Raw genomic sequence first — 20,835 nt, 5'->3', positions numbered from 1 at the left:
AAAAGTAAGGACCACCAACAATGAGAGGCCCCTTAGCAACGGTGAAAACAGGGCCTAGATTTAGAGGTAAGAAAATTTCATTTGTTCAAGAGGCTAGAATTTGGAGAGCCAGTAAAGAAAATATCCAATCACAGTAAAGGAACCAAACACCTGGCGCAGGGGTGCGGGTGCCACTGTCCCTCAAGGCAGGACGCTGGGCGTGGGTGGCGGCCACTTTTACGGCAGGTAGGACACGAAAACGTGGGTGGGTGATCGGCAGCCCTTCTGCACGCCTCCGAGGCAGGCTGGTGAAGCCCTTTAGTCAGCAAGGAGTCACTCAGCCCCAGATTATCACCAGGTAGAACAAGGACAGAGGAATTATACCTTTGTACATCACCAGCCGGGCCTCGTTCGTCCTCATTAACAATCAGACCTAAGACCACTCAGACAGGTTTCAAGTTCTACCGGGAACTCTGCACCTGACTTAATTCTACCAGGAAAGCAGCAGACAGGACGGACAAACTCCATGTGGTGAAGCTGCTCGTGTCCAACCCTGCGACCTGCCTATTAATAAACACACACTTGGAAGGCGATCTCCAGGAGTCAGTCAGCGAAGAAAGCCTGCAGGCGAGTCAGAGAAATTCAAATAAAAGAATCACAGTTCATTTGTCCATAACCTTCACATCTTACAGATTATAAGACCTGTACTCGTCAGAAAGAAAATCTCTAACTGACAGCGACACAGACCTTGTAAAACAGCCCCTCGCTAGCTCTCGGCTCTTCCGAACCCTGCTAGGAGGGTGAGGACACGGCCTGTGAAAGGTGACCTGCGGGGAGAGCACCGCAGTCCCCGGGCCTCCCCTGCCCCAGGGGCGCTGGTCCAGGATGTGCCATCGCCTGCACACAGCACCTGGCTTGTGTGAGCCCCAGGGGTCTCCCATCAGCTGTAGGGAGGCGCTCGGAGGGGTGGCCAGCCAGGAGGAAAGGCTGGCAAAGTACTGGGGAGCGTCCTGCCAACAGGCACTAAGTAGCAGCCGCCCAGGAAGAGTTCAGCAGCCGCCCAGGAAGAGTTCAGCCGCTAGGAAGGTTGGAAGAAGAAAAAGAAGGATTTTACAGGATTTCCCTGGTGGCGTAGTGGTTAAGAATCTGCCTGCCAATGCAGGGGACATGAGTTCGAACCCTGGTCTGGGAAGATCCCACGTGTCGCAGAGCAACTAAGCCCATGCACCACAACTACTGAGCCTGTGCTCTAGAGTCCGCGAGCCACAACTACTGAGCCCATGAGCCACAACTACTGAAGCCCACAGGCCTAGAGCCTGTGCTCCGCAACAAGAGAAGCCACGGCAATGAGAAGCCTGTGCACCGCAACGAAGAGTAGCCCCCGCTCGCTACAACTAGAGAAAGCCCGTGTGCAGCAACGAAGACCTAATGTAGCCAAAAATTAAATAAATAAATAAAAAATAAAATAAATAAATTTAAGGGAAAAAAAGAAGGATTTTACAGGGACTTATCTGTGATTTGGGTGTGGTCATAAGACAGAGTCTCTAGGAGTCAGGGAATAAAGTGAGAGTCAGAGTCACTTGGTAACACGCAGGCCAGATGGCCAACGAACGAGCAGGAGCCTGGTGGGCACAGAGCAGGGGCAAGGCCTGGGCGGGGCATGTGACCCCTGTGAAGACGGCCCAGCTGGCTCCTTGAAGTCGGGAAGACAGGGCTCTTCTCTGTGTGCTGTGGTCTCCTTGCAGCTTTTGGTCGAATTACTTTTGAAGACATCAGCCTGCCTCAGGGATCTCAAGGCAAGTGGGTTCCTATCTGCAGCCGGACGGGCCTTTCTCAAGAGCCTGCAGTCTGCACTGGGCATGGGGCTGAGCGGGAGCCAAAGGAGCATCTCTCAGGTTCCTCCAGGTCGTGCTCCTGAGATCTGGGCCAGAGAGGGTTTACTAATACAACCACTGCTGTACAGAACTGTAAGAATATAATACTTCATGAAATACTACATCACAAATCAATACCACTGGAATAGTTTAGGTTGACTACAAACCTAAATCCCCTCAAGGAATGTACAAAGCAGTAGTTACTAGTGAAAAAGGGAATGGAGATAACCTTCACGTTCAGAAAAATAAAGCAGAACTACTGCAGAACGCAAGTTCATGGTTTACAAGTGAAAAACTATTAAAAGGAAAAATACCTTCAACTAGGACAATAATACCATACAGGTAGGAAGTAGAGCTTAAGTTTACTCTGATTCACACGGTACATCTTGATCAAATGTTAGTACAGGGATTCCCTGGTGGCGCAATGGTCGAGAGTCCACCTGCCGATGCAGGGGACACGGGTTCGTGCCCCAGTCCGGGAAGATCCCACATGCTGCGGAGCGGCTGGGCCCGTGAGCCATGGCCGCTGAGCTTGTGCGTCCGGAGCCTGTGCTCCGCCACGGGAGAGGCCACAACAGTGAGAGGCCCGCGTACCGCCAAAAAAAAAAAAAAAAAAGTTAGTACAATAATTTGCTTTCTAATGCAAAAAATTTCTAGCTCAAACTTCAAACACCAAGTTGACAGAGTAATTATCATCACCATATTTAACTTACTTTTTAGTAATGTTCTAATTTAATGGAATTTAAAAACCCAGACCTCTATTCGACTAGTACTTTATAGTTACATGATTTGTGAACAAAAAAATATATGTTAAGCCTACTATTTTGAGTATTACAGTAACAGATTATAAGGTAATAGATACCATATATATATTTAAGCTAAATTATGTTGCTAATTTACAACTGTGAAATTATCTAGAGACCTACTCCAAATAAGTGGAAAAGTCATTGCAATTTTAGATGGTCAGCTGAACCAGAGGCAGTTGTGACCTCTACTGTTATAAAGTAAGAAAAATGAAATAAAGCATCTTCATGGGCCAGGGTGCTCAGGGGAGCCACCGAGAGGAACGTGTGTGAACCCGCGTTACACTACAGAGAAAGCACGAGGTTAACTTTAGACATAAGATCATCCTAATGGTGGCATTGCCTTTTCCAAACAGTCTCATCTTACAGCCACAAAAGTGTCTGAGGAGGCAACCTGGACCCTGAATAGGTGAGGTGTACTTTGCTAAAACATGCAGTGCGACCCCACTGGCGCCCCATGAGGCCTGCTACATTTCAACTTAATTTGTTACAATTAAACCTGCAGCATTTATCAGAACCAGGTGAAACAGCCCCAGCTCACACCAGGCTCCGCAGGGAGTGAATCTACCTGAAATAATTCACACGCATTCCTCTGAAGTGAGACGTATGTTTGGATCCTAATCTGAGCAAAACAAAAGTCATTTAAATGACAAGTTTTATCTAAAGTAATCAAAACCTTTTCCTGTAAATTGTCATTTAAAGGAAAAAGCACAGATGCTATTTTATCTGAATTTCCCCCCCAAATTTTTCATTCTGTGATTCTTTAAAATTTTCTTGACACCACCGATGGCAAGGGATGGTTCCAAAATGTTTTCACTAGGTGAATTCACCCACGGCCATGCACTGGGATGGTAATATTCTGTTACTGGTTTGAACCTTTCTCCCAGGCTTCAGACTGCATATTCTATTGCCTACAGGGTATCTGACCTTAGATTTACCACAAATACCTTTAAATGAATATATGCACGATGGAGCTAGTTTTCCCACTTCCTCCCCGTCCTGTGCCAAACAAAATAAGAGCCAATTTATTCTTGCTCAAGGAAGAGGAGACGCTTCTCCCACCAGTGAATGGTGTGATCTACCCGTCACCCAAGCCAGAAACTGGAAGTGACTCTAGGTTCCTTTTTCCAGATAGTCCACTCCTGTCACATCAACCCCCTAAAGTCCCCTGAAGCTGCCGCACCGGGGGGAAGCACGGCTTAATGGAATTTTACAGGAATGATGTTACATATGACTTGTATGGATTCCTAATTCCCAAATGTACTAGTTCCATGATCTGGGCTGATGACAGACTTGACCCTTCGGAGCCTTGGTAACAGCACCTGGAAAATGCCACGTGTCAGCAATAGCGCATCAAAGCAGGTGGCTGAGAGTCATGCTGGTGGAGCAGATGATCACTGGCCCTGAACAGCCAGAAAAGGTTTCACAGAAAAGGCAGAGCTGAAATGGAAAGCATGGGGGTGGGCAGCACGTGGGTGCCACCTAGGAAGGCAGGGGGTCAGCCAGGCTCCGGGGCTCAGAAGACATGGACGTTCCGCCACTGGCGGATCGGATATTCCCCCCAATAGGCTAACTGCCCCTGTGATTTGTATCCACTGCAACACACAAGAGGATAAACAAAATGTAGTCTTGGGTCCCAAGGAACAGAAAATCTAGTTAAGTATGGAAGGTAGTTGAAATTGGTAGAAGCAAAATTCTAAACCACATCATCAAGTTCTGGAGTGGGCGTGGGTGGACTGGGGATTCAAAATAAAGTAGTGTTTCAAAAAATAAATTGAGCCTCAGTGTTCAAGGTGGACGGAACCAAAGAAAGCCTGGAGGCCAGAGGCAAGTAAGGAGGTGGCACAGGCCGTGGGCTTGGTAAGCACGGGTCCTGCAGTTCTGAGACCGCGTCTCCCACGTCAGGAGGACGGGCACAAACCCAGAAGGTTCTTCAGGGAGAATCAGTCCATCTTCTCAGGTCCCACAACAACCAAATACTGATCAGAGGGTCAAATCTTGGGGTGAATGGAGACAGAGGAATTCAGGATTCTCCCAGCATTCACAGTGGTTTCAGGCCGCATGCGGGGCGGGGGGGCGGGGGGGCTTGCCGGGCTGTATGTGCACGCGTGCGTGTAAAACATCTGTGTAGCAACAGTACAAATACACACAGCAGAAGTGAGGCCAAAGAGTCTGTGTCAATTACGTGAAAGGGTAAATATTCCTATTAAAAATAGCACGTCTCTCAGTTTCTAAACAAATAAATCAATATACTAATTACAAGCAATTTAACAGATACACCTTAAAATGTCTCCAAAAGTCAAAGGATGAAGGAATAGCAAAAGGAAACAGGGCAAACACGCCAGATCCAGCAGAATCTTAATAACGAAGCTGATGGAGGGAAAGGCGGGGGCAGAAAGTCAGGAGCCTCCCCGGCTGCAGAAGCTCAGCTCAGCTCGGCTCTCGTCCCAAAGGGAACACTGCCCACGGCGAACCCACGCAGCGGGGCCCCGGGGCTGGCAGGAGGTGGCCCCGCGCTCTCAGAGACTGCCATGCCCGGCCAGTGCGTACGGCCACCCCCGTGCTGGGCCTGGACAGTCCACACTGCATGCAGGCAAGCAGTGGCACCGGGAGGCTGGTGCCCCTCTTGGGAGTTTTCCTCAACGGGTTGGAGAGAAGTACTCGCTTTTCACGAGTGTAATTAAGAAGGCAGAACATGAGCCCGAGGCCTCCAACGCCATCTGTGTAGCCAGGTGAGGAAGGTGCTGGCCAGAGGGAAGCAGAGTCCACAGGCGCGGCAAGAGCCTGAGGGCACGTCGGGCTCCCTGTTCCAGCCACACCCAGACAGCAGCGGCTGTCCTTCCCCAGAGGCTGTTCGGCACGTCGGTTATCCCCCTTTGCCTTACACTCACATCATCTAAAAACTGCATCAGTAGCTCTTTCATGACGAAACACCATAGTCTAGTTAAAAGGCAAATGAGGTAGTAAATGTATTTGATAAGACGAAAGAGGTACTCAGCATTCTATTAAAAGCCAACACCAATTGATACAAGAAGCTGAAATGTAAGAAGAGCCAGGACAAAGGCACCAAGAGCAGAGTCACGCGCCTGGCGCGCTGCTTTATACACAACTTCGCCCCATGGAAAAACAGGTGAGAACGCTTGAGGTGCAGAGGCTGGGAGACCTGCCCGCGGCCAGAGCTGTCATGGCATCAACGCAAGAAAGCAGACTCACACCCCCTGATTCAAGAGCCTGCAGTCTGCCTCTAAGACAGATACTCACTCTCCTAGATCAAGGGTGCTTTTTAATGACTTCTAACTTTGAAATAGTTTAGATTCACAAGAAGTGGCAAACAGGACAGAGTCCCGTGTGCTCTTCACTTGCTTCCCCTGAAGGTAACATGTTGCACGACCACTGCATGTTACCCAAACACAGACCTGATGCGACAATACGGTTAACTCAAATGCAGACTTGATCCAAGCTCTGCCAGCTTTACACGCACTCTCTGCTCTGTGTCCCACGGAGAGATTCCCATCACCACCCTGTCCACCCATCTCTCCCAGGACACAGACGTTTCCATCATAGCAAGGATCCTCCTACCCCTACCCCTCGAGTCACACCTGTCCCAGCCCTACCCATGGCAACCAGTGATGTATTCTCCACCATTACACTTTGTAACTTCAAGAATGTTATGTCCAAGTTATATGGATCAACAGTTTATTCCTTTTTATTGATGGATAGCATTCATTGTATAGAATACTATACAAGCCTTCATTTCCCAGGTTTTCTACGATATAGTTGTATTTTGTTGTTAAAAGAAAGCTTGGTGCATTCTCAAGAATAAGGTTTATCATATTTGAGACCTCAAAATTTTAGGTTGGGAAGTACTGCCATGGAAGTTAATCAAATTTGTATAACTTCCTTTACACAAATATTGCAGGGAATTCCCTAGTGGTCCAGTGGTTAGGACTTGGCGCTTTCACTGCCGTGGCCTGGGTTCAATCCCTGGGTGGGGAACTAAGATCCCACAAGCTGCACAGCACAGTCAAAAAAAAAAGAAAAATTGCAAAACAGTTCTGTGACCTAGGGTAATGGGAGGTATTTTATTTGAACCAATGTTCCCACAGAAAACAATAAGAAATACTGTATAATTTTTTTTTTAATTCTTAAAAGAAATAAAGAACTGAGTAGATAGCGAGAAATTTCTGGACTAAATCCAAATCAGCTACCAGAGAGGTCAGGGACGACCATACAATCTCCTTTGCCCTGAGAGCACACGCCCTCCCCAGGAGTTTGGACTTGCTCTTCCATAGTCCACCTGTGCAAGGAGCAAAAGTAAAGACCAGGAACATCAAAAGGTGGAGGTCCAACAAGAGGGCCTCCTTCCCATGACGTGGGGGGCCATGAAGGGCTAACTCTCAAACTTAGAGAGAACCTGGACCAAGGCACCTACACGTGGAGATGGAGCCAGGCTCACGTTTCCTGAATAATTCAGTAACTGTGAACCTTGAACTTGGATGAAGATGTTCCAAGACAGGCAGTACCTCCAAGTACACAGTTCAGAAGCAGGGTATTTGTGTTGGAAAAACATATTTTCATCTTTTATTTCAAATGATTCCTATAGTTAGCTTTTTAAATATAATTGCAAACAAACAAAACCCAAATAAACCACAGCACAACACAACAGCAAACACCACACAGTACCCAAACAACATACCATGAACAAGAGCCACGAGGAAAAAATACAAGAGAACAAAACTGCGAAAGGCATCAGATATTACACGTGACAGACACAAACTATAAAACACCTGGATACACAAGAACAATTAGAAGAATACTTGCATGGAATAGGCAAATGTAAAAATGAAATAGTCAATGTGATATAGAAACTGAATAAAATTTTTAGAACTAAAAAAATACCAATAACTGAAATTAAGAAACTGATTGGTTTAATAGCTGATTAGACACAGCCAAAGATGAAATTAGTGACTTGAAAGACAGGGCACTAGGAATACTATTTATTAATAGAATAAAGCACAGAGACAAAAAGGTGGGAAATACAAAAGTAAAAACAGGAGAAACAAAGGGTACAGTGTGGATATCTAACCAACCTTGAAAGAGAGGTGACAAAATAGGGCAAAGGCAGTATTTAAAAAGACAAACTAAGAATTTTCTTGGATGAATGAAAGAAACCTATCTACAGATTCTAGAATAAACATTCATCTAGATATTATATCAGAGAGCAGGACAACAACAACAGAGAGAAAATCTGAAAGAGGCTGGAAGGGTCACAGGGGAGTAAGACTTAAATGACAGCTAGTAGACAGTAGCCATGGAAGCCAAAAGAGAGTAAAATAATCATGACAACTTAGAAATCTGTACACAGGTGAAACTATTTTTCAAGAAGAAAAGCCAAGCAAAAATCTAGAGAGTTCCCAACAAAGACCAGCACTAAACAAAAACTAAAAAAATAAATTTCTGACAGAAGAAAAATTATTCTACGTGGAAGGTGTGAAATGCAACAAGAAAAACAAAACATGGATAAACCAAAATTAAGAGGGAATCTGTAGGAACTTCCCAGGCGGTCCAGTGGTTAAGACTCTGCGCTCCCCATGCAGGGGTTCCAGGTTTGGTCCCTGGTTGGGGAACCGGATCCCACATGCATGCTGCAAACTGGGTGTCTGCATGCTGCAACTAAGAAGTCTGCATGTCGCAACTAAAGATCTCTCATGCCGCAACGAAGATCCTGAGTGCCACAACTAAGACCCAGAACAACCAAAATAAATAAATAAATATTTTTTTTTAAAAGAGGGAATGTGTAAAACAGTAATATTGGGCTTCCCTGGTGGCACAGTGGTTGAGAGTCTGCCTGCCAATGCAGGGGACACAGGTTCGAGCCCTGGTCTGGGAGGATCCCACATGCCGCTGAGCAACTGGGCCCGTGAGCCACAACTACTGAGCCTGCGCATCTGGAGCCTGTGCTCCGCAATGAGAGGTCGTGACAGTGAGAGGCCCGCGCACCGCGATGAAGAGTGGCCCCCGCTCGCCACAACTGGAGAAAGCCCTTGCACAGAAACGAAGACCCAAACACAGCCATAAATAATAAAGAATTAAAAAAACAAAAAAAACCAGTAATATCTTGGAGTTTAAGAATAACTACAATTAGAATAAATGACAAAAATGGATTAAGTCAGAAGGGGTAAATGGAGTTAAACACTTCTAAGGTGACATGCAAAGGAAATGATTACCTTTAGACTTTGAGAAATTAAGAATGTTTTTAATTTCTAGAATACTAAAAGAACAGAAACTGCTTAGAAAACTTACAAACTACTAGAAAAAAAGTGGAATTATAAAAAATAATAAATAAAATGGTAAGAAAGTAGAAAAATATAGAATAGTTAAGTCACATTAAAAGCACAATATAAAATGATAGATTTAAACTAAAAATATAACAGTATTACAATAATTGTGTATGCACTAAATAGTCAAAAATTATGGGAGTAGATAAAAATTAAACTTTATGCTATTTACAAGAGACACATATAAATATAATTACACAGAAAAGTTGAAAGTACAAAGATGGAAAAAGACATGCCAAGCAAATTAAAGCCAGCTGGCATTACTATATTAACATAAAACAAAGTAGAATTTAATGCAAAAAGCTTTAGCGGAGATAAAGAAAGTCCCTTTGTAATGAGAAAATGCCTAATTCAGAAGAAATATATAGCAATTTAAATTTGTATACAAGAGGGAGGGGATATGGGGATATATGTATACATATAGCTAATCCACTTTGTTATACAGCAGAAACTAACACAACACTGTAAAGCAACTATGCTCTAATAAAGATGTTAAAAAAAATTTGTATATAGTCAATGCCAAAGTCACAAAATATATGATACCAAAAACAGACAGAATTCCAAGGAAAAACAGATGAATTCACAATACTGATCAGAGATTTAAACACAATCCTCAGTAGCTGTTAGAAAAGAAAGAACAAAATCAAGCAGGGGTACACAGAAACTGAAAAACAAGATGAACAATCTTGACCTAACGGACATATAAAACACTGCAGCCAACAATTCAGATTCCATGTTCTTTTCAAGCACACAGAGAATGTTTACAAAAACCAACTAAATATCAGGCCCTATAACTAGTCTCAACATATTTCATAGGTCTGAAATAATGAATGCTATGTTTTCTGACAACTATGCAATTAAGTCAAATATGAACAAAGACATACTTAGAAAAGTCAAATATGGTTGTAAACTAAGAAATAACTTTGTAATAACTATGGATCAAAGAAGAAATCACAGTGGAGATTTAAAAATATTCTGTAGTTGACAATAACGAAAACACTATACATATGAAAACTTTTAGTATGCAGCCAAAGTAGTACTTACAGAGAAATTTATAGCCTCAACTGCATATATTCAAAAAGGGGAAAAACCGTGAAAACTAGTGAATTAAGCATCTATCTGAAGAAGTAAGAATAATAGAAACCAAAGAAGGTAGGAGGAAAGAAATAAGGTAAGGTAACATTAATAAAATAGAAAAATATTATAGAGCATAGAAAATCAATAAACTCAACCTTAAGACTGCTAAAGTTGACAAACCACTGGAAGACTAATCAAGAAAAAAAAGAGAAAGGGCAGAAATAAGTATCAAGAATGAAGAAGATCAATATCACAGATCCTACATATAAGAAGAGATAACAAGAAAACACTATTAACAAAATTTAATTTAAAAACTTTGAGGGCTTCCCTGGTGGCGCAGTGGTTAAGAATATGCCTGCCAATGCAGGGGTCACAGGTTCGAGCCCTGGCCCCAGAAGATCCCACATACCGTGGAGCAACTAAGCCCATGCCTGCAACTACTGAGCCTGCACTCTACAGCCCACATGCCACAACTACTGAGCCACGTGCCACAACTACTGAAGCCCATGCACCTAGAGATCATGCTCCACAACAAGAGAAGCCACCACAATGAGAAGCCCTTGCACCACAAGGAAGAGTAGCCCCTACTCACCACAACTAGAGAAAGCCCGCAGCAACAAAGACCCAACGCAGCCAAAAAAATAGTAAATTAAATTTTTTTAAAAATTTGAATATCTAGGTACAGTTGACATACTTCCTTAAAACCGTAACTTTTCCAAAACTGACTCAAGAGGAAATTAAAAGCCTGAAAGCAGCTTTTCTAACTCTTTAAAGTTAACTGTTTAAACTATAACTAGTTCAGAAATATAGTTAAACTAGTAAAGAAATCAACTCTGTCAAATATCTTTCCACAACAAGAAGTTCAGGCTGACATGGCCTCCTTGATGTAAATATGTCCAAGGGATAAATAATTACAATTTTAAACAAAAATATTTTAGAGAAGACTCATCAATATAGTTTATGAGAATAGCATAATCTTGATACTAAACACCAAAAGAATGATGTAAGAAGGAAAGTTATGTCAATCTCTCTCATGTAAACCAATGCAAAAATTTCACAAAAATTACAAGCAAATGGAACCTAGTAATACATGAAGGTGTATTATACCATGACCAAGTTGTGTTTTTCCCCCAAAAGAATACAAGGTAGGTATAGCATTAGAGCTCCACAGCCCTCTGCCTGACCCATGCCAGCTCTGGTCTCTGAGTTATTCTTCCTTTTTCAAAACGCAGCACATGTTTACAGCTAGGAAGCTCTATCAGTCCATTTTCAGCCTGCAGAATTTGGGATTCTGACAGGCTTCTGATCTTGTCTTGTCTCTGTTCCTTCCAGTCCAAGCTGGCAGTGTTACTGCTGGTGTAATATTCTCAAAATCTCTGTGGGGCTCTCGTGTGTGTCATGGGGGTCCACACGTCCACACAAAAGGCTCCTCCACAGGTCTTTGCTGGACAACCCCATCTATTCCTCACTTCTGCTGAGATGGCTAAGTGGGTCCATGAGTACCACACCTAATCTCTTCAGCAAAAGGCTGTCCAGTCACATCCTTGGACTTCTCTCCTGTGCATGCTTTCCAAATGCTGAATCTTCTAATATTAGCATCTTCTGCAACCTGGATAGGCTAAAAATTTCCCAAGCCATCAATACCTAAATATCATTCCTAGGTCTAAGTAAGGTTGAAAGAACTCTTTTCCCCAAGCATGCTTCCTGGAAAATGAGGCCTTACTGAAAATATCTGGTAGGTTAGCTCAAACTTGTAAAATGTCGCAGAAAGGGCACCTGATTTGTAAATAACTTGACAAAAACCTCCTAAGAATCTTCCTTCAACAAAACTTCAGGAAAGTTAATTCCAACTTTGGAAGTGAATTTTGTACCTGTGTAGATAACGTTTTCGACACTCCCTTCTTGGTGTACTGACCGAGCAGGGCTCTGAGCAGGGCACCAGGCGCTGCCCCGGGCACGTGGTGGAATGTGCGTGTGGGCATTTCCCTGGCAAGCCTCCTGCACACCTGCTGATCCGACCGCCCAACCTACAGAACATGAGAGGAAAACTGCCTCCCAAGCCACATAAGCTCTCATCGACATCAGCGTTTACAGAAACACACCCTATTGGCAAGAGGTTCTCAAGTGTTGCTCGGAAGGAACGCGCTGTCGCCTCGTGGAACACCATCGTGCTTGTACTGCCCACATCCGCCTCACGTGGGTAAACCCTTCCTGACCCAGCACTGGCAAGACGGTTGTTTCTGATCCGCTAGACTTATGCAGCATTTTAACGCGTATGCGCAAAGAACATAATCATTAGAGACATGTAACTGCAAGTTGCTGGCCTGAGGGAATCTGACGTGCCCCGTAAAGTGTTCTGATCGTTTGCTTTGTGCTGTCAGTGACACAACGAACTACGGAACATACATTCATTTTAGAGTTACAGGAGTTACGTCTTGTACTATTTTCCTTGACAGACAAAGTAAACTGGATCAGGTGACTCAAACATCTTTAATTCTGTAGAGAATTTCTATGAAACAGCTTTTCTTCCTTAAGTTGGAAAAGCCTTTTAAGAGTGTTAGGTCAGACAGATGTAGAGAATGAACCTATGGACACCAAGGGGGGAAGTGACAGGGGGTGGTGGTGGTGGTGTGATGAACTGGGCGATTGGGATTGACATGTAGACACTGATGTGTATAAAGTTGCTGACTAATAAGAACCTGCTGTACAAAAAAATAAATAAAATAAAATTCAAAAAAAAAGTGTTAGGTCAGTAGAAGAAAAAGCACTTTACTTTTCAGAATTGTGTATTTTGCAAAACAAAAAAAAATTTTAATCTATTCTTTATTAAATGCAGAAGTGTATTTAGTAAATACTAAAAGTATCGCTACTCATAGTTTAATGGAAACTTTGCAATGGGAAAACAAACTTGGTTGAGTCAAATGTAAGCCTTAGGCCCCTAAATCAGTGCCCTCTATACTTTTTATGTTTTATGGTTTTCATCTCTCTGCTAAATCTGTATAATTGCATCCTCAGACTGTGAAAAACAAGGAAAAGTATCGTGCTGAAGTAGGCATGAGATATTATGAAGCTAAACAGAGGTACAGTCATAATTCTGTCTAGTAAGTCTCTCCAAGCTTGACCAAACATGTTACCCTAAATAGAAAATTGTTGATGGAAAAACTAGAACAAGCCAGATTTGCAGAAAGCCTTGTACCTTTCTCATTTTGTAATCAGACTTTTATTTTTTGGCCACACCATGCAGCACGTGGGATCTGAGTTCCCTGACCAGGGATTGAACCTGTGCCCCCTGCAGTGGAAGCGCAGAGTATTAACCACTGGACTGCCAGGGAAGTCCCATATAATCAGACTTTTTAAAAGGATATACAAAGCATGCACTCCGATGTTCACTACAGCACTATTTACAATAGCCAGGACATGGAAGCAATCTAAACGTCCATCGACAGATGAATGGATAAAGAAGATGTGGTACATATATACAATGGAATACTACTCAGGCATAAAAAGGAACGGAATAGTGCCATTTGCAGAGATGTGGATGGACCTAGAGATTGGCATACAGAGTGAAGTAAGTCAGAAAGAGAAAAACAAATATTGTATAATATCACTTATATGTGGAATCTAGAAAAATGGTACAGACAAACTTACTTGCAAAGCAGAAGTAGAGACACAGATGTAAAGAACAAACTTAAGGTTACCAAGGGGGAAGTGGAGGTGGGATGAACTGGGAGATTGGGATTGACATATATACACTATTGATACTATGTATAAAACAGATAACTAATGAGAACCTGCTGTATAGCACAGGAAACTCTTAAAAAAAAAAAGGATATACATACTGACATTGTCAGTTTACTGAAGAAAGAAGTTAAAGAGAATTAAAAAAAATAAAGAGAATAAATAAAGAGAATTAAATAAAATATTAAAAAAATAAAAGTTGAATATTGTTCAATGGTTTCTATCAGTTAAGGACAGAAGTGCCCCAGAAACAAGAAGGAAGAGAGTTCTCACCTGGCCTTTCGCATCACACAACACAAACAGTAGTGAAGTGACAGCACATAACATTTCAGAACTGATACAAGCAACAGAAACGAAGAAAAACAAGATTAATGAAAGCAAAGGAGAAAACCCTGGGAATTCCCAAGAAAAGAAGATGTGCTGAAGAGATATGGGAATAGGAGCTGTCTGTTGGCAGCTGCAGAAGGACATGCGGGAAGGACTGGGTTAACAGCTAAGATGGGCAGTGCTGACCCTGAGACTCAGTCCCAGGAGGCCGGCTGAGCTGGCACTGGGTGGGGCTCGCAGTGGGGTTCACATGGGGCTGTGGGGTTCACACCAGGGTCAGTGGGGTTCACACCAGCGGGCAGTGGGCTTCACACCGGCGGGCAGTGGGGTTCACACCAGGGTCAGTGGGGTTCACACCAGCGGGCAGTGGGGTTCACGCCAGCGGGCAGTGGGGTTCACACCAGTGGGCAGTGGGGTTCACACCAGGGTCAGTGGGGTTCACACCAGCAGGCAGTGGGGTTCACACCAGGGTCAGTGGGGTTCACACCAGGGTCAGTGGGCTTCACACCAGCGGGCAGTGGGATTCACACCAGGGTCAGTGGAGTTCACACCAGGGTCAGTGGGCTTCATACCAGGGTCAGTGGGCTTCACACCAGGCAGTGGGGTTCACATCAGGGTCAGTGGAGTTCACACCAGGGTCAGTGGGGTTCACACCAGCGGGCAGTGGGATTCACACCAGGGTCAGTGGAGTTCACACCAGGGTCAGTGGGCTTCATACCAGGGTCAGTGGGCTTCACACCAGGCAGTGGGGTTCACATCAGGGTCAGTGGAGTTCACACCAGGGTCAGTGGGGTTCACACCAGGCAGTGGGGTTCACATCAGGGTCAGTGGAGTTCACACCAGGCAGTGGGGTTCACAGCAGGGTCAATGGGGTTCACACCAGCGGGCAGTGGGTTTCACACCAGCGGGCAGTGGGGTTCACACCAGGGTCAGTGGGGTTCACACCAGGGTCAGTAGGGTTCACACCAGGGTCAGTGGGGTTCACACCAGCGGGCAGTGGGATTCACACCAGGGTCAGTGGAGTTCACACCAGGGTCAGTGGGCTTCACACCAGGGTCAGTGGGCTTCACACCAGGCAGTGGGGTTCACACCAGCGGGCAGTGGGATTCACACCAGGGTCAGTGGAGTTCACACCAGGGTCAGTGGGCTTCACACCAGGGTCAGTGGGCTTCACACCAGGCATTGGGGTTCACAGCAGGGTCAATGGGGTTCACACCAGGGTCAGTGGGGTTCACACCAGGCAGTGGGGTTCACACCACGGTCAGTGGGGTTCACACCAGGGTCAGTGGGGTTCACAGCAGGGTCAGTGGGGTTCACACCAGGCAGTGGGGTTCACAGCAGGGTCAATGGGGTTCACAGCAAGGTCAATGGGGTTCCCTCTTTCGTTCTAGGTGGATCATTTCTTTCACACTGAGAACAATACATTCAATAACATCATATTCAGTGAAACCAGACATCTGTTTTTCTTCATTCTTAAACCCACCTTATGGGAATGATGTAGGAGAAGAGCAGGAGAAAGCGGAAGAGACTGCGGTACCAGGGACCTGAGAATCCCTGCAAGGTCACCATGACAACCGAGAGGGCAACCAACGCCAAAAACAGCGCTTTGGTCAGCTGATTGAGCTCAAGGTCCAGCAAACCAACCTGAAAGAAAATGGAGAGTTAGGACAGAACCACATTCTTAAATCTTCTTTTGTACTAGCTTTCATTATACTGAAATACAAAAATGTACTAACTTTACATTTTCTTCTGAAAACTTCTCCTGACATTCACACTTCTTTCTGAAAAGCCTTTTAGAGATTTAGGGAGAATTTCTGAAAGTGACCCATGGTCCCCAGAGCATTTCCAGAAAGAGTCTACTGAGAAAACACGAGTCTTGAGTATCCAACCACAAAAAACTCAGATCCTTTCTCTAGATAATGAGGTTACGACCAGCAAGTGGACAAAAGGGGATGCGGGACGAGAGCCGCACGGACGGCCCGGCAGCCCGGCCAGCTCTCCGGGAGCACACGCGCCTTTTCCTCTGCACGTGCCACGTCAGGGGATCACTTAGGATTTTCTTCAGAGCAGGACAGTATGTCTGTCATCTCTCTCTGCCAAGAGCCTCCCTGAAAAGAACTTCTCTTAATTAAGAAGGAAAGCAACAGGGGGAGTGGTTAGCCTGCAATGACAGCTTGTTAATTCGCTGAGGTCCTGTACTTTAGGTCCTCCCGGTAAGGCACACACACTCCAGTTCATCCTGTGGGTCATTTGCCAGCTGAGCAAAACGTGAGGGAGAATTATGTCAATAAGAATTAGTTCCTTTTTTGTGTGCGTCCTGTGTGGGATCTTGGGGACAGTAAGAACGAGATACGCAGACACCATCCATTCTACAAGCGAAGAGAACACAGCTCTTCTGAAGCATGCAGCTTCAATTTCAAGCCCAGCACCTCCACCAAGTCCTGCTCCGTGCTTAGTGTCATTGCTGAAAGACTACCGGGCAATGCAGCGTGGGGGGCAGAGCGAGGAGCGGGGAGGGTGGTGCCAGGCTTTGTAGAAGGGCTTTAGAGCCACAAAGAGGACAAGTGACGCCGTACGGCAGTTAAGATCCCTCAAGACTCTGTGTTTAGGCTAGTCTGGCTCTGCCACCTGGCTGCACAACCTTGGGCAAGCTGAGCATCAGCTTTCCCATCTGTAAAATGGGCTGTAACATGTCTTCCTGACAGGACCCGGGGGGAAAGAGAGGACGCACAGCACAGGGAGCACAGCTTCTGGTAGAGAGCAAGCCTGCATGCATGCTACTACTATTGTCATTACTATTATCATTGTTATTATTATTATTAAAAACCTGGATTTGAGTCTCTGCTTACTAACTGTGTGACCCTGGGGAATGTTCTTACACTCTTTAAGCCTCACTCTCCTCCTCTGTAAACTGCTGTTACCCATCTCCTAACAGAGGTGCCTGGAGAAGCCCAAACAATGTGGCAAAGCTCACTGTCACTACTGGTCACCCTCAGGCCAGGGCACAGCAGGTGCTTAACAGAACTGCTTATATGTAATTTATATGACACTAGCAGAAGACTGAATCCTATCAGGTTATCCGTCTGCCATCTGAGTTTCTTCTGAATCTGGTACAAATTTTGAAAAAGAGAAATTAAAAAAGAAAACATGATTACCAAAACTCTACTATTATTCTCAAATTTAAAACTTTTAGAATTACTAACCTACTTAATACCAGTTTATTTTGGAATGCCTTTTGAATACCATGTCTTTGGCCAATAAAAAGCTAGCCTTTTCCACACTTCACTGTTTAGTTTATATCTGCTTTTGATTAGGGTTTGCCACAAAGGCTCATGAGAACGTTAGCACCTGTAGTTACAAAGAAAGCACAGAACTTTGTCAGAAAACCCAGTTAAGTGCAGCAGTGAAGAAAATTCATTCATTATACAAGCAAGTTTAAATACCTACTACATTTTTTGCTGAACTCTATGATTATGAAAAATGAGTCAACTATGAGATTTCACCCTTCAAGAAACAGCCAATCTAGTAGGAAGTATAAGGCGAACACCAGTAATATACCCTATAGAAGAGAAATCTCTAACCAAGCTTATGGGGGAAGTCACTTCTTAGAGCTGCCCGTCATCACTGCTGTTGGCTGACACCTAACGGCCTTTAGAGGCTCCAGAAACCACGGGAATGACAACAGGGACCCAGAAGCTACACCGCTGAAAGTCTGTCTAGCACACTCGCCCTACCTCCACACCAATCCCAACACTACAGGGTCTGCGCAGTGGTCTGGGAGCCACGGGTCCCCACCTGCAAGGGCCCTGTAGGTGGGAGCGGGGCCAGGGGCGAGGCGGCTCTGCAGCGTCTGCGCCTCCAAGCCACCACCCACAGAGGCCCCGCCCCTCCAGGCCCCACCCCACCACAAGGCCCCACCCCCACTAAGTCCCTCCCCTCACCAGGCCCCTCCTCTCCACAGCCACCACCCCAGCAGGCCCCGCCCCCTCGCCTGGGACCCGCGGCCTCCTCTGGTCGCGCGCACTCTTCAGACTCGGAACCCCAGAGACTTTAGGCAAGTCCTAGAGATGCGCTGTCTCTTGTGCGCAGCTTGTGCGCAGATGAGACCCTTCCCGGCCAGGCCGGCCGTGTCTGCAGGGCTCTGCGGGCAGGGCTCTGCGGGAAGCGCCCTGCCGCCCTAGCGGTCACTTCCAGCGCACGGACCGGGCGAGTGGGCAATGGGGCCAGCCGGTCCGGGCTCGCCACCTCTGGGCCGGGACGAGCAGCAGGAAGGACCGCGCCGACGGTTCTGGAAGCTTCCCCGGTGGAGCGGGACTGGGCTCCGTGAGAGCGGCGGCCAGGGCCATGGCGCCTGATTTATCAACTCCATTTAAAAACCGGCAGAACCAGGACAAATACGTTGCAATTTCCGCTACTTCAACTACTATATAGTTTATGCTTGAATTATTGAGAAAAATAGGGTTTTGGATTAAAATGAAGAAAAATTAAGCCAGGGAAGTAGAGCATGTTTCAAAGCCCGGGCCCTCTGCGGTGACAAAGACGGCCTAAGTTCCAAGCCTCGCGGAGGGTCAGATGAAGTCATTACTCATTCAGTCAGGGAAAAAAGACTCAATTACCTCAACGTAAAGATGCTATCAATGAATGCAAAGTGCATATTTTACTCTATTCATCCAAATCCCATTAAAAAGTGAAAGGAATGATTTAATCTGGCCTTCCAGAGTTGGCCTTTTTTGTAATAAAATAAAGAATCACTGTCTTGCAAAATGCATAACCACTGCCTCACACTTTCCCCTGCATCATGGCAGTGAAGGACTGTAAGAGCTGGGACAAAACAGTCAGGAATGAGGACAAAGTTTCCTTTGAAAAAATGACCCATATAGGATGGAAACATGACAAGCAGCCCACTGCACACTGATATTCAGCTAATTCAAAGTATTAATACCTTTCTAATTGACGAGGACACATGTGCTCAACTGCCTGACTAGTGACTATAACTGAATGTCGTCTTCACCAACCCCTTCTGATTTAAAGGACGAATGAAAGGTTTAGCAGAGAAAACACAGCTTCTCAGTAATGGGCTGTTCCCTGCTTTCTTTCAGGAGCCTTTCCTGAACTATGATTATTCTTCCTCGAACATAATTGCAACTGAGCTATAGTATATAGTATGATCTTTTTTTGGGTGGGGGTGGGGGTGGGGGGGGTGGTCAATTCTAACAAAGCACAGTGAGAAGAAAAGAGATACTTCAACTATTTTTTTAAAGGTCACTTTCAATTTTATACTCATTTCACTAGAACACCCTTAAAAGTTTCTTCAACTTGTCTAAAATGCAATCTGGACTCAAAAACTATTCAATATGAAAGCTAGTTAACTTTAAAGCTACAAATTCTATAAAGAAGGTGGTAGCCTGAGTTTTGATGTGAAACTCTTCTTTCTTTCAAAAATTTCCTAGAACATCTGAACAGGCCAGAGAGCTTTTACTATGATTTCAAGACCTTTTTACTCCTAAGGTATATTATTAATCAGTTGAAGTAATTATGACTGTATAAGAAAAGGTAAGTACACTAGGAAGTAATTTTCAACATTTTTGTAATTTCCTATATTAGTAAAGCAAATTTTCTTCCACTTGTCATAATATTTGTTTGATTTGAAACAACTGTGATAACAAAATTAAATACGCTACTGGAAATTTTAATCTCCAAGGGAAAATCTGTGCATAATGTCTAAGATGCCACAATGGCTCTGGGAAGGGGCTGCTCTGGGATAATGAACACAATAATTGCCTGTATAATCTAAAACGCTACTAATGGCAACGATCACAGATCCACTTAGCTCCTCTTTAATTTATGTACCAAGTTTTAAACAGCTAATGGTTCTCAGTAAAATAATGGTTTATACCAACAATGAAGGGTAAATACAGTATCCTCCTGCTTAATCAAGAAAAGATCAGTCAGGTTTTTTAAGGCACCCATAGACGAAGGAGACCCCACCTTATCTCAGTAACACAATGCGTTTCCAGCCCATCTCAAAGTCCCCCTAAGTCCCCAAGAAATCAATGTAGGAGCCTCGTGTTATAAAAACTTAGTAGCAGAGAAAACAAAAGGCATAAAAGGAAGCACTGCCAACTGCTCCTCACGTGATGTTACCCCTGGATCAATGTTATGTGAACATCCAAGTACTGTAACCTTGCTTCTAAAACTCACATTTCCTTACTTGCTACGTGAAAGTATTTTAGTATAGCAAAACCGTAAGATGCAAAATGTGAAAAAGCCAATTTAAACTCTTGCAGAAAGCTAAATATCATTTTAATTTGTCCTATATTTTCCCTGTAAATATATCTCAATTTGAAAAACAAACGCCTCCAATCTTCTAGCAAATGCACTCACGACGACTCTACACAGACAGAGAGACAGCTTCACACGTGAGAGACTACTTAGGGGAAACTATAACATTACCGTTAACGTTGTTTATCTTTTAGCAGCAAAACTATTCTCGGATCAGCCCATCAGCCCCACATCATTCAGAATTTGGATTGTGACTACAAAATTGACATAGGGCTACTGCTTTAACCTAGTTGAAATTCCTATAAAAAAACACATTTCTTGGGGCTTCCCTGGTGGTGCAGTGGTTGGGAATCTGCCTGCCAATGCAAGGGATGCGGGTTCGAGCCCTGGTCTGGGAAGATCCCACATGCCGCGGAG

General features: G+C 44.6%; 1 protein-coding gene across 7 annotated transcripts in view; it reads right to left on the bottom strand.

Annotated features, from left to right (window-relative positions):
• The window catches only part of ATP9B (ATPase phospholipid transporting 9B (putative)), a 217,807-nt gene that overhangs the window by 62,822 nt on the left and 134,150 nt on the right, over positions 1-20,835 (bottom strand). For all 7 annotated transcript variants that reach the window (XM_060029250.1, XM_060029254.1, XM_060029251.1 and 4 more), the window contains one exon: positions 15,620-15,780. In XM_060029250.1, the coding sequence (XP_059885233.1) occupies positions 15,620-15,780 (161 nt within the window). The remainder of the gene's footprint in view (positions 1-15,619; positions 15,781-20,835) is intronic.

Source organism: Delphinus delphis, chromosome 13 (genome assembly GCF_949987515.2).
Source record: "Delphinus delphis chromosome 13, mDelDel1.2, whole genome shotgun sequence".
Lineage (NCBI taxonomy): Eukaryota > Metazoa > Chordata > Mammalia > Artiodactyla > Delphinidae > Delphinus > Delphinus delphis.
Note: the sequence above shows the minus strand (reverse complement) of the source record. Positions and strands in the feature narration are given on the sequence as shown.